Source organism: Rattus norvegicus, chromosome 7 (genome assembly GCF_021556685.1).
Source record: "Rattus norvegicus strain SHRSP/BbbUtx chromosome 7, alternate assembly SHRSP_T2T, whole genome shotgun sequence".
NCBI lineage: Eukaryota > Metazoa > Chordata > Mammalia > Rodentia > Muridae > Rattus > Rattus norvegicus.
Window position 1 is genome coordinate 143920916 of NC_141540.1, and position 16780 is coordinate 143937695.

General features: G+C 41.1%; 1 protein-coding gene across 12 annotated transcripts in view; it reads right to left on the bottom strand.

Annotated features, from left to right (window-relative positions):
* The window catches only part of Cbx5 (chromobox 5), a 50726-nt gene that overhangs the window by 15215 nt on the left and 18731 nt on the right, over nucleotides 1–16780 (bottom strand). For 3 of the 12 annotated variants that reach the window (NM_001437932.1, NM_001437931.1, NM_001437934.1), the window contains 1 exon segment: nucleotides 8119–8301. In NM_001437932.1, coding sequence (NP_001424861.1) covers nucleotides 8119–8255 — 137 coding nt within the window. In that variant the 5' untranslated portion in view covers nucleotides 8256–8301. 12 annotated transcript variants of the gene reach the window in all.

Genomic DNA, 16780 nt, shown 5'->3' on the forward strand with positions numbered 1-16780 from the left:
GTACAATTTCAGTGGGTATGGGTGGCTTTTTTTTTGAGGGTGAGATTCACTCTATGGACCAGGCTGGCCCAAACTCAAGACATCTGCCTGCCTCTGCTTCCCAAGTGCTGGGATGAAAAGCCAGTGTTGGGACTAAAGGCATGTGGCACTACTGCCTGGAATAGGTGACTCTTATGGTACATAAATTATAGTTTAATAGACCCACCTAAAACTACCAATTTGAGGGTAGAGATGTTTCAGTGGTTAGAGTGCTTATTACTCTTGCAAAGGACCTGAACATCTGTAATTCCAGTTCTAGTACTGGAGACCCAAGTCAGTGCAATGTATCCCATGTAAGCACTCTACCAACTGAAACACACTCCCAGTTTTCCCTGTAGGCTTCTATTTTATTTTGTCTTATTTTATTTTATTTTATTTTATTTTCACCAAGGGTCTGTGGCTGGCCTGGAATTTGCTAGGTAGGTAGATCAGGACGACCTCTAATAGAGATTCAACCATCTCTACTTCTCAGAGTGCTGAGATTAATGGTGCAGGCCACAATACTCAGCTTCTTTATGAGTTTAAAGATAGTCTTACTGTGTAGCTCAGGTTGGTCTTGAACTTTTTGAAATTCTCTTGCCAAAGCCTTCCAAATACCTAGAGCACAGGAATGAACCAACATGTTTGTGTTTTTATATTCTCAAAATTGACCTCCAAACTTTGTATTTATAGCACAAGTTTTAGAAAATTAAAACTAGGGCTGGAGAGATGCAATGGTTAAGAGCACTGATTGCTCTTCCAGAGGTCCTGAGTTCAATTTCCAGCAACCACATAGTGGCTCACAACCACCTGTAATGGGATCTGAGGCTATATTCTGATGTGTCTGAAGACAGCTACATTGTACTTATATATTAAAATAAATAAATAAAAGGATGTAATCTTAAAAAAAATTAAAACCACAACAATCTTGTGGAATTAAAGCAAATGTACCTGCAAAGAAAAAAATGTACTACCATCCCTTTCCCTATTGAGAGGCAAAGCTCTGTTAGAGGGCAAGCACTAGGTTTTGTTTGTGTGTGTTTGTGTATATCCCACCGGTATTGAACCACAAAAGCAAAAGATAAGTTAATAAGCCACAAACACTGTAACTATAACCTGCAGTTAGCTTGAGGGGAAGTTGCTGACATTAAATCGAGCCCAACAGTGCTGGCCTGTAAGAGTTTTAGAGGGAAACCAAGACTTTACTGGCATCGTTTGTGTGACATTTTGGATTAAGAATCTGTAGAAGTGAACCTTTTGCTAGTCAGTCTTCTGGGGGAATATTTCCTCAGGGTTATCACACAGAAGCTATGGTTCAGTCCGTAAGGGTCCACGGCTGCACATCAGGGTGGCAGGACTGGGTAATATTTAAGTGTCCCATGTTGTATTGGTTTTCAAGACATGACATCTCTCATGAAGAGCATTTGATGTCTTATACCAAGGGACAGGATAAAGACCCCAAAGAAAGGCCTTCCATAAAGATGCAGCCTCAGTTGCAGTGGCAACCCGAGAACATTGGAGACACAAGGACAATGGTTAAGTGTGGCGTAGAGCTGGCCTGAACCTTGGAGACAAGCAATGTGTGTGGCTGATGGCAGCTTCAGAGAAGCAGGACTGTTCAAGTCCCGTGGTGAGCAAGTCCAAGATGTCAGACTGGGAACTACACAGCTGGGCTTGGATTTTGCTTAACTAAGTAGGACTAGTTTTTAGGCACCGATTCTGATCATAAGGAATAGAAATATTTTTGATTTTACAGAAGCCCAAAATTAAGACCTTGGACTTACTTTATTATTTATTTTTGTTTTTTGAGACAAAGTCTATGCAGCTCTGATTATCCTGGAACTTACTCTATAGACCAGGCTGGCCTGAAAGTCATAGATCTGCCTCCAGAGTACTGGTATGAAAAGTACTTGCAACTGTGCCTGGAATGGTATTTCCTAAGGAAACATGGAGAGAGCTAAAGAGGTGGATTAGTGGTTAAGAGCACTGGCTGCTCTTCCAGAGGACCCAGGATCAATTCCTAGCAACCTCAACTGTCTTAGTAACACAGAATCTGAAAGTCTGTGTGGTTACCACATCACCAGGCATGTATATAGTACCCAGACATACATTCAAGAAGAAAATCCATACATATACAATACAAAAAATAGACCTTGAACTTTCAAAGTATTGAAATATTTCATTTTCAAAAAATATAAATTTTTTTTCTTTTTTCTTTTTTTCGGAGCTGGGGATGAACCCAGCTAGGCAAGCGCTCTACCACTGAGCTAAATCCCCAACCCCAAAATATAAGATTTTTAAAGTAGGACTGGGTATGTGGGTTGTTGGATTTGGGATTTTTTTGTTTGTTTTTTTCAAGACAGGATTTCTCTAGTAGCTTTGGCTGTCCTGGAACTCACTCTGTACATGAGGCTGGTCTTGAACTCAGAGATTCACGTTGTGCTGGGACTAAAGGCTTATGCCAACATCACCTAGCCTGAACTGTTTTTTATACTGTGATGTTAACATGAATCTTGAGGACAATAAAAGGTTACACTGTAACAATTATATGCTTGTTTATCAAACTGACAAGGAGCAGACCTGGGATGCTGTCTTAGTTATCTGGGAAGAGACCTTCAATTGAAGAATAGCTTCTATCAGACTAACCTAGACCTGTGAGCATGTCTATCTGTAGAACATTTTTTTGATTGCTAATTGATATAAAGGGACCCTACCCTAGTACCATCCCAGAGGCAGGAGCAGGGTGGCAGGCAGATCTCTCTGAATTCAAGGCTTGCCTGGTCTACATAGAAAATTGCAGGACACCAGGGCTTCATAGAAAAACCTGTCTCAAACAAAACAAAGGGGGAAAAAAGGCAGCAAACCAGTAGCCAGCATTCCTCCAGTTTCTACTTACATTTCTTCTTTTTTCTTTTTTTTTTTTTAAAGATTTATTTATTTATTACATATCAGTACACTGTAGCTGTCTTCAGATACACCAGAAGAGGGCATCAGATCTCCCCACAGATGGTTGTGAGCCACCATGTGGTTGCTGGGAATTGAACTCATGATCTCTGGAAGAGCAGTCGGGTGCTCTTAACCGCTGAGCCATCTCTCCAGCCCTCTACTTACATTTCTTATCCTTTCCAAGTTCCTGCTATGACTTCCTTCAGCCATGGAATGTATGTAACATGTAGATGAAATGTAGATGAAATAAACCCTTTCCCTTCCACATGGCTTTTGGTCACAGCAACAGAAAGCTGTGACAGAAACTGACAGAAAACTATAGCACAACTTGTATCATCACAGTAAGAAAGGTTAGGTACGGGCTGGGCAGTGGTGTACCCCGTTAATCCCAGCACTCAAGAGGCAAAGGAAGGAAGATCTCTCCAGTTTGAGGCCATCCACGTGTACAGAGTTCCAGAACAGCCAGGGATACACAGAGAAATCCCTGTCTTGAAGAGAAAAACAAAAGTTGCTAAAAAATAGTAAGATAAGTTGAGACCATTCACCTTTTATAATAGTATTTTGTTAAAATTTTTCTATCAGTAGTTGTTTTTTAAAATAAAACTAAAATTTTTATTTTGTGTATGAGTGTTTTGCCTATATGGCATGAATAGTGTCCATGGAAGCCAGAAAAGGATATTGGATCCCTGGGACTTAAATAATGGAACCACCATGTGGGTGCTAGAAATTGAACCTGGGTCTTTTGATAGAATAGCCAATGTTCTTCGCTGCAGAGCTGCTATTTCTGGACCCTTATCATTAATTGTTACTGTTATTTTCTTTCTTTTTTTTTCTTTCCGGAGCTGGGGATCGAACCCAGGGCTCTACCACTGAGCCAAATCCCCAACCCCTGTTATTTTCTTAAAAGATCTATGTTTATGAATTCTTGGCCTAAATGTATATGTGCACCATGTACAGGCCTGGTCAGAAGAGAGAATCAGAACCCCTGGAACTAGAATAAAAGATGCTTATAAGCCACCACATAGGTGTTGTGAATCAAATCCAGGTCCTCTGCAAGAACAAGAGCTCTAAATCAGTGAGCCCTTTCTCCAGTTTCCGGTTAATTTATTAATATTTTTTTTCTTTCAGTTTCTCAAGTCAGAGTTTCTCTGTGTAATCCTGGCATTCCTAAACTCACTCTATTAAACCAGGCTGACCTCAAACTCAAGAGACCCGCCTGCCTCTGCCTCCCAAATGCTGGGACTAAAGATATGCATCATTATGCTCAGTTTAATTTTAATTTTTTATGGAGTACACCAGCATATTCCTTTAACCCAGGTTGGCCTGGGGTTCATTATGCAGCCAAGAATGACCTTAACCTCCGGATCCTCCTTGCCTCTACTACTGACAGATAGGTTTATCCAATGTATGCAGTTCTAGGGATCAACCCCAAACTTTCATGTATGCTACACAAGTACTCTAGCAACTGAGCCAAATTCATAGTTCCTATTAATTTTGTACTTTAACATATTAAATTCTTATAAGTTATGTATGGTACAGGAATAAACAGTTTATATATGGATGGTATCCACTGATCCAAAATGAGGTACACTCTTGCAGACAATGCTCAGGGAAGAGAAGAAAATTTGTTCCAGCCTTTAATGAAAGCCCAGGCGTTTGCTGGCTATAATGGTGCACACCTTTGATCCCAGTACTCTGGAGGCAGAGGCAGGTAGATCTCTTTGAGTTAGAGACTACCTTGGTCTACATTGTGAATTCCAGGACAGTCAGCTACATAGTGAGACCCTGTCTTGAAAAAAAAAATTTTTTTTATTATTTCTTTTACTATATATAAAAGGGTATATGTATAACAAAGGAGTCTATAATAGGGCATCAGATTCCATGGAACTGGAGTCACAAGCCATTGTGAACTGTGGGACAAGGGTATTGGGAACCTAACTAGAGTTCTCTGAAAAAGTAGGAGGTGCTTATAACTGCTAAGCCATGTCTCCAATCCCAGACATTCGTTTATACAATGCTTAATATATATCTACCCCAGCTTTGCCTTTCAGTTCTGTACCTATGTTAAGTGTCAAAAGTTCAAACAGTCTTAAGCACCTTTCAAATATACAAGTATTTCTAATGATGACTCAATAATAAATCTAAGAACAACCAGGAATTCTTCAAGCATTATTAGAAGTGCTATTTCATAGGACTTTCCTGTGTCTCACTCACTTCAACAATTTTCATGCCTAGTCGTTCTTCTTTAGAAACATGGTGATGAAACAGAGCCCAGCTGGGAAGAGTTCTTGCCTAGATATACAAAGTGTTATAAAAAAACAAAACCACCACCACCAACAACAACAGCAACAACTCCCCAAAAACCAGTGTGGTGTTTTGGGAATTGGTTCTAATGCGTTGTCCTATTTCTGCTCCCAAAAAGCCAAGCTTTCAGATCTGAGGGCTTCAAAGAATTGCTGTACAGCCACTGGCTGGGCAGGGAGACAGGGCGGGACTTTTAGACTGCTAAGGCAAAAGACCTAGGTGGCAGAGAGAAATCACCTCAACTCAGGGCAGAGGATCAGATTTTTTTTTCCCCAAAATATTTATTACATGTAAGTACACTGTAGCTGTTCAGACACACCAGAAGAGGGCATCAGATCCCATTACAGATGGTTGTGAGCCACCATGTGGTTGCTGGGATTTGAACTCAGGACCTCTGGAAGAGCAGTCAGTGCTCTTAACCACTGAGCCATCTCTCCAGCCCAGAGGATCAGATTTAAGAAGTCATCCAGCAATGCAGGTGGAAAGGGAATGCACTTTCTGGGGAGCCTCCTCCCCCACAAAGGAGGTAATGAGGTAGCAGAGATAGAGTTTAGAAGGTATTAAGCCAGGAATACTGGAGGGAAATGTATGCTGGCAGCAGGGAGGATTAGAAATGCCCAACCAGGGGTTGGGGGTTTAGCTCAGTGGTAGAGCGCTTGCCTTGCAAGCGCAAGGCCCTGGGTTCGGTCCCCAGCTCCGGGGGGGGGGGGGGGGGGGGGGGGGAATGCCCAACCATTAAGATAGTCAAGTCAAGACCAAGACCGGCAAGGGGGTGGGGAGGGGGGTGTGTGTGTTTCATTTGAGAATTCAAAGGGTTCTGTCAGGTGGGACCCACTGGAAGCATAAAGCAACAGTTTAACTAATTCACCATTACAGCGGTGGCCTAGAATCACAGCACTTGGGAAGGAGAAACATAAAGTTCAAGGTTATCTTAGGCTACAGGGTAAATTCTAGGTCAGCCTGGGCTATGGAAACAGTTTATAGAAATAGTAATCTAGGGGTTGGGGATTTAGCTCAGTGGTAGAGCGCTTGCCTAGGAAGCGCAAGGCCCTGGGTTCGATCCCCAGCTCCGAAAAAAAAAAAAAAAAAAAAAAAAGAAATAGTAATCTGGTCCAACAGATGCTAAGTATCCTGTAATTCATGAATCAATTTACCTAAAATGCTCAATGTTCCATTTGAGTAACGTTAAATCATAAAATAATATTTCTGAGGTCCTGAAGGGCCTTAACATAAAGGCACTTTATTGTGATTCTTCACAAATTAAGTTTTATCCCTTGTTTCTATATTTGCTTTCTGTGGTACCCAAACCCTCACATACATTAGACAAACACTCTACTACTGAGCTATATAGCTCCTGTGCAAGCCCTGAAGACCTGAGTTCAGTCCCCAGAACTCACATAAAAATGTAGATGCACTGGTGCTCCTACTCTAAGATGGGAGGAAAGACAAGACTGACTAGAGGAGACCGCCCAGCCTGAGAGAGGTGCACTGCACACAACCAAACCAAGAGACCTTGACACATACAAGAAGGTGAAAGTGACCTGCCCCTCACATGTTTAAAATTACTAACAAAGAGACGTTTACATTGAAATGTTAGCTATATGCTGGCCATAGTAGTACATACCTTTAATCTCAGCCCTGGAACTCAGGTGAACTACCTGCCTCTGAGAGCTGAGATTAAAGGCTAGGCTTCTTTTAAGTCTATTAATATACTGCATGTGAGCTTAGTGTACATACAATTAGAGGTCAGAGACCACCTCAGCTATGGGTCCCTGCCTTCCACCTGTTTGACTAGGGTCCCTTATTCACTGCTATGTATGACTGGCTACTTGTCCCTCAGGCTCCCAGGGATTCTCTTATCTCTGTCTCCCATCTCAGTGTATCACTGCAGGGAGAGATGTAAGTCCGACTCTATATGGGTTCTAGTGATCTAAATTCAAATGTAAGAGGTCCACCCACACTCACTGAGACCACCAAGTACTATGCCTTATCCCTGGGTTTTTGTTTCTTTTCCTCTTTTGGTATATATGTGAGGACAAAACCAGGACCCTGAGTATGCTGGGTGAAAGCTCTCTACTACTAAGCTACACCTACCAACCTCTTATACCTCTTTTATTAGAGTGGGGGGTGGGGTGAGGGTTGGGGGATTATAAAATTAGCCAATGGGCTGAAGAAATGGTTCAGTGTTTAAGAGGATTGTCTACTCTCCCAGAGAACTGTGGTCTGATTTCCAGCATTTACATGGCAGCTTACAACCACCTGTAACTCCTCTTCAAGCTGATCTGATGCCCTCTACTGGACCATGGGCACCAGACAACATACATGTAGTATATATAGGCAAAGCACTTATACACAAAAAATTAGAAAAAAAATTAGCTCCATGTGGTGGCACATGCCTTTAATCACAGCACTTGGCAAGCTAATCTCCTGAGTTCAAAGTCAGCCTGGTCCAATAGGGAGTTCCAGGACAGCCAAGGTTACACAGAAAAACCCTGTCTCAAAAAACATAAAAAATAAACAAAACAAAATGGCAAAAAAATTTAAGTTATAATAATAAAAAAAAGAAATTAACCGAGGTCATTCACCTGTATCTTAGGGGATGGAACAAGAATCTGGTCCCACGATATCTAGCTCCCAAGTCTGTGTTTCCAACCAATTCCTTAAACTACTCTTCAAAAGTAAAACCATTAAAGTATCAGCTCCATAATAGGGACAGTGTGTGGTCTGCTGCCTGTTTTGATTTTCATGACAGTATGTAAATGGAAAAAGACAGATTATGGCTCATGGACAAAGAAACCAAAGCTTTCTAATCTCTACAAAGTCTTAAAGACTGAAAAAGAAAGCACTTACTCAGAAAAGCCTTTCCACTTCAGCAGATACTCCACTTGCCCTTTAACCATGCGCCTGTCCAACACCTTTTCCACCACATACTCCTCCTCATCCTCTGATGAAGAGCTGTCGGCTGTCCTCTTGGTCTTCTTTCCCATGTTGGGTATGTGTTGGTCCACCTAAAGGAGTGCGGCCACCAGGTTCCTGAAAAGGGGGAAAGATGAAATGGTTTAATCTATCTGAGGGTTAAAATTGTCTCTTTGTGATGGAACAGAGGATATAACACCAGTGAGACACTTATCCTTCTCTTTGATCTACAATTATTATATGACAATGCTACAAATTTAACATGGGTCAATCCACACTTCTCTAACAACTTCTCTTCAGCTGGAGATCAAAATTATTAGATGGAATAATTGTTTCACTCTTTAATTTCATATTCCCAAAGAGCAAACAGCATGCATGTTACTCCTGACCATTTCTACATCTACTTGTGAGCCAGGAACTCAAAAAGAAATATGGAAAGCCTTCAATTAAAGAAACAAAGAATAAAAAAAATCTTTTTCCATCAAGGTGAATAAAAGACCCTTTCCCCCCAATGCACCTGAATTTAATTTTTCTATACTCTGAACTCTCAGGATACACACACACACATCCTGCTTGGGCCATCTCTCACATTTCCATTGAATTGGTACATTTCCCTTAAACAATTTGAGCCTGTCCTTTCAGATTATCTATCAGCTCACAGAAGCAAGGCTGACAGCTCAAACATACTAAGTCTTCTTTTTAGCAAGCTCAGTTGGGGATAAAAGGGAAGAGGGGCAGAGAAAAAAATTTCAGAATTACTCACTGGACTAGTCTGTAATTCCCAGAGCTCAACTAACCTAAATAGTTCAGGAGGTACCTTGTCTCTTAACTGAAGTTGACTTTGGGCCAAAGGAAGAGGAAGGAGAAGTCTGGCCCCAGACTCTGCATCAACATGAAGCCTCCTAAGAACACAGAGGACTTATTCATCAGCCTCAGGCCCCAGAAAAGCCACAGCAAGGCAGCACAAATGGAAACTGAGTTAAGCTCAGAAATATGCACATCAGGAGTGCTCACAGAGAATCTAGTTTTTAAAATTCCCACACTGTTGTTACCATAATCATTTTAAAATAATTCTTTAACAATGTTAAATGGCACCCATAGTCTGAATTACCAAGTAGCAAGAATTGATTCTCAGTTGACTCCATTGTTATTTTGCTATAATCTCTAAAGATATTTTTCAGAACATTCCCATCTTGGCCAGAAAGCCAATCTCAGAAATAAAAAGGGCAGCTAATCTTAAAATCATGTTCAAGTCAAAGAAGCAGAAGTTGTATTTAACAATTTATTTAAATTATTAATTTGTAAGAAATTATTACAAAAATAAAGTGTTGAAAATCCTACCTATAAAACTGGTTAGCAAATAGGTATGCCCGCCTCAAAAACTGCTTATATTAATTTCTGACCTATGGTAACTTTATTTGAGAAAGGCTTGGGGGAATGTAGTTAAGGGGTTTTGAAATAATCTTTCCATTTATTTAGAAGACTCATAAACATCAAAAAATATATAAGGTTTATTTAAAATAAACACAGCCTCCGACCTCACCACAGACAGGAAATGTCATATTCCAGGGAGAGTACCCCACCCCCACCCCCACTCACCTTGGAATTTCCGGGAGCTGAGCACTTTAGGTCAGAGCGCTGGGTTAAAACCAGCCCCATGTTGGAAGCATGCAGTTAAGCATTGTGGCTATGGCCTTCCCTGCCTCACCAGGAAAAAAAAAAAAAAAAAAAAAAAAAAAAAAAAACAACAAGGATTTACATATGTGTTCTTCAGTTTGAGGAAGAGAATTTTTTTCTTTATACCTTTATGTTGAAGAGAAGCCCTCAAAGTAGATCAATAGGGGTTCCCTACCTTACCTACCGGATCGCCCCAGTTCGTTCTTTCCCTCTGGGCTAACAGGAGGGGCCTCCCCTCCCAGGTCTGGGGCTTGGCGGGCTGGCAGCTCCCCCGCCCCCACCCAGCTGCCTGGGCGCCACTGCGCAGCTGTCCCAGTCCGTTGCCATGACAACTGGCAGCCGTACTAGACTAAGGGGGGGAGAGGCAAATGAAAAAGTTAAAAGGCTTAACTTTCCTTTTCACTGCAGACTGGGTGGAGAAGTTGGAAGGTATCTTCCCCTGGCCCCGAGGCTAAGGCTTTCAGAGCTCAAGGGAGTTAGGTTCTTTGTTTTAAAGTCCAAAATTTAGGCTTATTTCTCTAAAAGCGCTGTGAATTAATCAATAGCATTTTAGGACCACCTAACAGGATTATCGCTCACTGGAAGAAGGGGAAAAGCAAGATTAGGTACTACAACAGATCAGGACAATCAACCCTTTATCTAGAATCATTCGGGACAAAGGCTTTCCCATCATCTGTCCAGTTAATTAAAATTGCTTGAGGGGGAAAAGTAACAGGAAAGGGAGAGGGAAAATATTTTACTATGTAACATCTCTTGTTTGAGAGAATTACAACAGAACCCAAAGACTTTAAACAAACAATGACCAGGGATCAAGCTTTGTGATTTTGGGAGCTGATTATGGAAACCAGGGCATTATACTGTTGTTTTATTTAAAAAGCAAAACAACAAACCAAACAAACAAAAAACAAAGAGCCAGGATATGTTTGATAGAGCCAGGTACGGTGAGGTGGGAGGGGGTGCCTCTATGGGCCCAAGCTAAGGCATCCCTTCCCCCTGAGGTACCAGCCATATAGTATCAGCTAGAGTATGGAACAGAGTTTATTTAGGGCATGGGAAATGGAGTTGGGAAGGGAGTTGAGAGAGAGAGGCAGGGAGGGAGGGAAGGAGGGAGGGAGGGAGAGAGTGAGGAAAGGTCTGCCAGGAACAAGTGGAGGGAGGGGGAAAGGGAGAAAGTGGTCAGGGAGAGTATGAGAATAAGAGCAAGAGAGAGGAGGTGGCAAGCAGCCCCTATTATAGTTAGCAAGGCATACCTGGCTGTTGCCAGGTAACTGTGGGGAGGAGGAGCCTAGAAGAAATGCTAACCATACAGACTACTGAGCTACACCCCCATACCACCAAAGGAAAAAAAAAAGAAAAAGAAAAGAAAAAGAGGGCTGGAGAGATGGCTCAGTGGTTAAGAGCACTGACTGCTTTTCCAGAGGACCTGAGTTCAAATCCCAGCAACCACATGGTGGCTCACAACCATCTGTAATGAGAACTGATACCTTCTTCTGGTGTGTCTGAAGACAGGTACAGTGCACTCATATAAATAAAATAAATAAATCTTAAAAACAAAAAAGAAAAGAAAAGAAAAAGGAAAAAACCCTTTCAACTGAATTTACAGATGGGAAAAATTAGTTCCTTAGTTTAAAGGCGAGGGAGAACAAGTTGGCAACAGCCATCACAGTATTTATTAGTTATTCTTATAATGCTATAAAGCAGACTTTTAGTAATTAATATCCCAATATATTACTCATATATAAATCTTCATATTAATAATCCCTAATACCCAAGAAAAGAAGGGTATTATAATAATACCATAATAATAATAAAAGAGCAAAGACCATTAACAGGAAACACATCAGGAATTTAAGGTCGTACACAACTACATTGCCATGAGTTACAAGAGATCTAGTCTTAGAAAAAAAGAAAATCAGACACATATAGACATATATACAATGTCTTTTCACTTGGCTCTAATAAACATATTTGTTTCACATATCGGAATTTAAATTTTGTGGCTTCTTCAATGGGAGAGTAAAGAAAAGAGATAATCAAACAGTAAAGAACTACAGGAACTAGAGAGAGGAGTAACTCAACTAATTATGAACATTTACTGCTCTTGCAGAGGACCAGGGTTCAGTTCCCAGCATCCACAGAGTGGCTCACAACCACTTATAACTCTAATCCCATGGGATCTGAAACCCTCTTAAGGGTAACAGGCATGTATGTATGCAATCAAACACTTAAACATAAAAATTTTAAAAACTTTTTAAAAAGAAAAAAATAAAGAACTACAAGTCAGCAAACCACAGAGATACTGCACATCAACATTTATAGTAATGCTATCTACAACAAAAATATAGAACCAACCTAGGTGCCCAGCAACAGAGGGATGGATAAAGTAAATGCATACATACCCTATGAAATCTTTTTCAGACATAAAGAAGAAAATACATCAGTTGCAGGAAAGCAGATGTATATGGAGATAATCATATCGAAAGAAGCCAGTCTCAAAGATAAATATAGTATGTTCTCTCAATAGTAGCTCCTACTTCATAGATAGATACAAAATCATGTATGTAGAACTAAAACTGTGTAGGGGTAAAGAGGAACTACAGAGGGATGAGAAATGGGAGGATAGGAGTGGGTGGGGTAGGGAACTATGTTCAATATATAATACATATCTATATAAAAACTTTACAAAAGAAAAGAAAGCCAGGAGGGCATGGTGGTTCATACCTTTACTCTCAGTACAGGAGACAGAGGCAGGTGGATATCTACATTTATGGCCAGTGTGGGTGGGAGAGAGGTACTTTTGAGTAGAGAATGGCGGTAATTTTGGCTATCATACCAAAGTCAGATTATGAGAGTTTTTATGGTACTAGATTTATTGAACCAAGCACATTGAACACTGCTGGGCAAGTGCTCTACCAATGTACAATCTCTCTAGTCCATTTAGTTATTTTTATTCAGAGAAATGGTCTCATCGAGTTAACCCAAGAAGTCCTTAAACTTACAATCTCCTGCCTCAGCTTCCTGAATCAAGCAATGCTTGCCACTATGATTAAAAAAAAAAATTAAAAAAAAAATCACTAGAGAATTTCTCAAAGTTCAGAAACTTATGGACTTTTGCACCTCCCCCCCTTTCTTTAAAGGACAGCTTCTCTGTTTCCCTGGTTGTCTTGCAACTCACTAATTCTCATTGTCTCTCATTCTCCCCTCCCCCCCATAGGGTTTCTTTGTGTAGAGTCAGGCTGGCCTCGAACTCACAGAGCTCTACCTGCCTCCTGAGTGCTGGAATTAAAGATGTGTACCACCACCACCCCGGGGAACTAACAACTTAAACCAGACTGGTCTTGAACTCATAGATCTATATCTGTATGTTTTCTGTTTCTGCATCCTGAGGTGATGGAATTAGAGGTGTGTACCACTATGTCCCGCACTATCACAGCTTTTCAAATTAAAAAAAGATACAAGTGTATATACACACTATACATTAATAGTGCATACTATATACTATACATATACTATATATCATACTATATACAATATATACATATCATATATTCTATAGTATATTATGTGCTACATAGTATATACTATAATATATATATATATATATACTATGTACCATATTCTCTACACACACACACACACACACACACACACACACATGCACACATGCACGCACGCACAGTGTTTGGTTGCCTGCATGCCATAATGTTTATATGGAGATAAAAGGACACACTTTGGGAATTGGCTGATACTCTTCCTCTTCCTCTGTTGAGTTCCAGACACTGAATAGATTATCAGGCTTGACAGCAAGCATCTTTACTCACCAAGCCGTTTCCCCAGTCAATGTACCAGTGCTCTGCTACCAACATCAGAAGGTAAAAAGAGAATTATCACAAGCTGGAGGCCCATCTGGGCTATAATAAGAAGACAAATATAAAAATAAACTGAGGTCTGGAAAGGTGGCTCAGTAGTTAGGAGAGCTTGCTACTCTTCCAGAGGACCCTCAGCATCCATGTCAGGTGGCTTACAACTATTTGTAATTCTATCTTCAGGGGATCTGATACCTTCTTCTGGTTTCTACGTGCACTGCATATGTGCATGCACAGGCACGCACATATACACACACCCCGAAAAACAAAATCCCCCAAACTCTGAGACAGGATCTATGTAGCTCTGGCTGTCCTGGAACTCTGTATAGACCAGGCTAGCCTCAAACTCAGAGATCCACCTGCTTCTGCTTCCCTAGTGCTGGGATTAGAGAGGTATATCCCTATGCCTGGCCTCATCTTTTTCTTTAATTAAAGAATATAAAAATATAACCAGAGAAAATAAAATATGGTCAAAGTAGTAATTTACCAGGTAAATTACTCTTGAGCAAATAACCTTTATATTAAACCTCAGCATAACTGAAACGGAACAAACAGCTGGAGCAGCAGCAAAGGCCTATCTATAATCCCAGCACTTGAAGAGGTAGAGCTGGGCCAGGTGGACTCACTGTTAAAAGCCAACCTGGTTTACACAGTGAATTCCACACCTATATAGTAAGATCTTGTTTCAAGAAAAAAAAAAAAAAAAAAAAGAAGAAGCCAGGGCTGCATAGACAGCTTAGCACTGACAAGCACTGGCTGTTCTTCCAGAGTACCAGAATTGATTCCCAGCACCCACTGGTGGCTTTACAACTGTTTGTAACTCTAATCCCAGAGGATCTGACAACTTCGTTTGATTTCGACTAGCACAATTGACCTGGAGTACACAAGCATACACACAAGCAAAACACCCATACCCATAAAATAAAAATAAATTAAAAATCTAAAGTAATAGGTCCTCATGGCATACCCACTAGGGAAATGGCTGGATTTATATTGAAAGAGCTATATTATAAAAGAGCTATGCAAGCCTTGATCCCTGGATCCCACACAAAGGTGGAAAAGAGAACATTGACACTCAAGGTTGTTGTACTGGCTGGTTTTGTGTATCAACTTGACACAAACTGGAGTTATCACAGAGAAAGGAATTTCAATTGAGAAAATGCCTGCATGAGAACCAGCTGTAAAGGCATTTTCTCAACTAGTGATCAAGGGGGCAGGACCCAGCCCATTGTGGGTGGTGCTGTCCCTGGGCTGGTAGTCTTGGGTTCTATTAGAGAGCAGGCTGAGCAAGTAAGTAAGTTAACATCTCTCCATGACCTCTGCATCAGCTCCTGCTTCCTGACCTGCTTGAGTTCCAGTCCTGACTTGCTTTGGAGATGAAAAGCAACATGAAAGTGTAAGCTGAATAAACCCTTTCCTCCACAACTTACTTCTTGGTCATTGATGTTTGTGCAGGAATAGAAACCCTGACTAAGACAAATTGGTACCAGAAATGGGGTATTCTTGTGACAACCTGACCGTGTTTTGGGAAGAACTGTGAAAGGACTTTGGAACTTTGAGCTAGAAGAGCTATTGGGATGTTAAGAGCTTCTGTGGAAGCTTGGAAGATAATGTTGAAAACAGTGCAGAAGATGGAGACCTGGATTGTGAAATTTCAGAGGAAAGATTAAAGACTCTTATCAGGGCTGTTGCTATTTTGATTGTGAAGATGTTGTGGCTTTGGTCAGCTGGGGCTGAAGAATCAGCTGTGATTAACAAGATACCAGAACTGCAAATCAAAACCTTTGCATTTCTGGGACGATTGATACTGGTCAGCTGGGGCTAAGAAATTGGTGTTAAGAAGAAACCAGCTGGGGCTGGGGATTTAGCTCAGTGGTAGAGCGCTTACCTAGGAAGCGCAAGGCCCTGGGTTTGGTCCCCAGCTCCGAAAAAAAGAACCAAAAAAAAAAAAAAGAAGAAGAAGAAACCAGCTCACTGAGGTGAAATCTTTTTTTTTTTTTTTAGATTTATTTATTTATTATATAAGTACACTATAGCTGTCTTCAGACACACCAGAAGAGGGCATCGGATCTCATTACAGAGGGCTGTGAGCCACCATGCGGTTGCTGGGATTTGAACTCAGGACCTCTGGAAGAGCAGTCAGTGCTCTTAACCACTGAGCCATCTCTCCAGCCCACTGAGGCTGTGTTCCAGAGGTAGACAAGGTTGTACCTTGTGCTGTGCGTGGCTGGACTTGGTAGTGTGTAAGAGTCACCTAGGTGGTACTAGTTTTGAAGGAATGAAGGAGGCATGAAGAGCAGCTGAGGCTGGGCACTGTGAGAGGCCATGGAAGGCCATTGGTGAAGGTGCAGCCTCAGTTGCAACTGATGGCCCAGGACTGAAGGGGTCATGCAAAGGAGTTGAGACTTGGTACCATTTAGAGAGCCTGTGAGAGGCTATTGGTGAAGCCTAGTTGCAGTGGAAGACAGCAGTGTTTTGGAGATGCCAGTAGCATGAGATGAGCACCAAGAGCAGCAGCAGCAGCAGTGGAGTACAGGCATCTGGAGCCTAGAAAACAACGTGTGTGCTACAAAGGGCAGTGCTGGAGAAGTGACCCAAGCCCTTAAAGGAGCCTAGAAGATCATGAGTGGATCCCAGACATTGGACAGTTGAAGTTTCATTTTGCTTTTGATTGTGACTGTGCCCTGATATTTTTTTCCCTCTTAAAGGAAGAAAGTATTTTAGTATAGTCTACAGTTAAGAGACTTTGAATTTTAAAGACTTTCAATTTTAAAAGATATTGGATATTTTAAATGGATTGATCTTTTAATATGTAAAGACTGTGGAACTCAAAGTTATTTAGATCTTGGGGATGAATAAGAAAGTAAAGGCTGAGGCTTAAAGCGATGTGTTTGTGTGTCAAGTTGACAAGGGGTCAATTGAACTGGCTAGTTTTGTGTGTCAACTTGACACAAGCTGGAGTTATCACAGAGAAAGGAAGTTTCAATTGAGAAAATGCCTCCATGAGACCCAGCTGTAAGGCATTTTCTCAACTAGTATTCAACGAAGAAGGA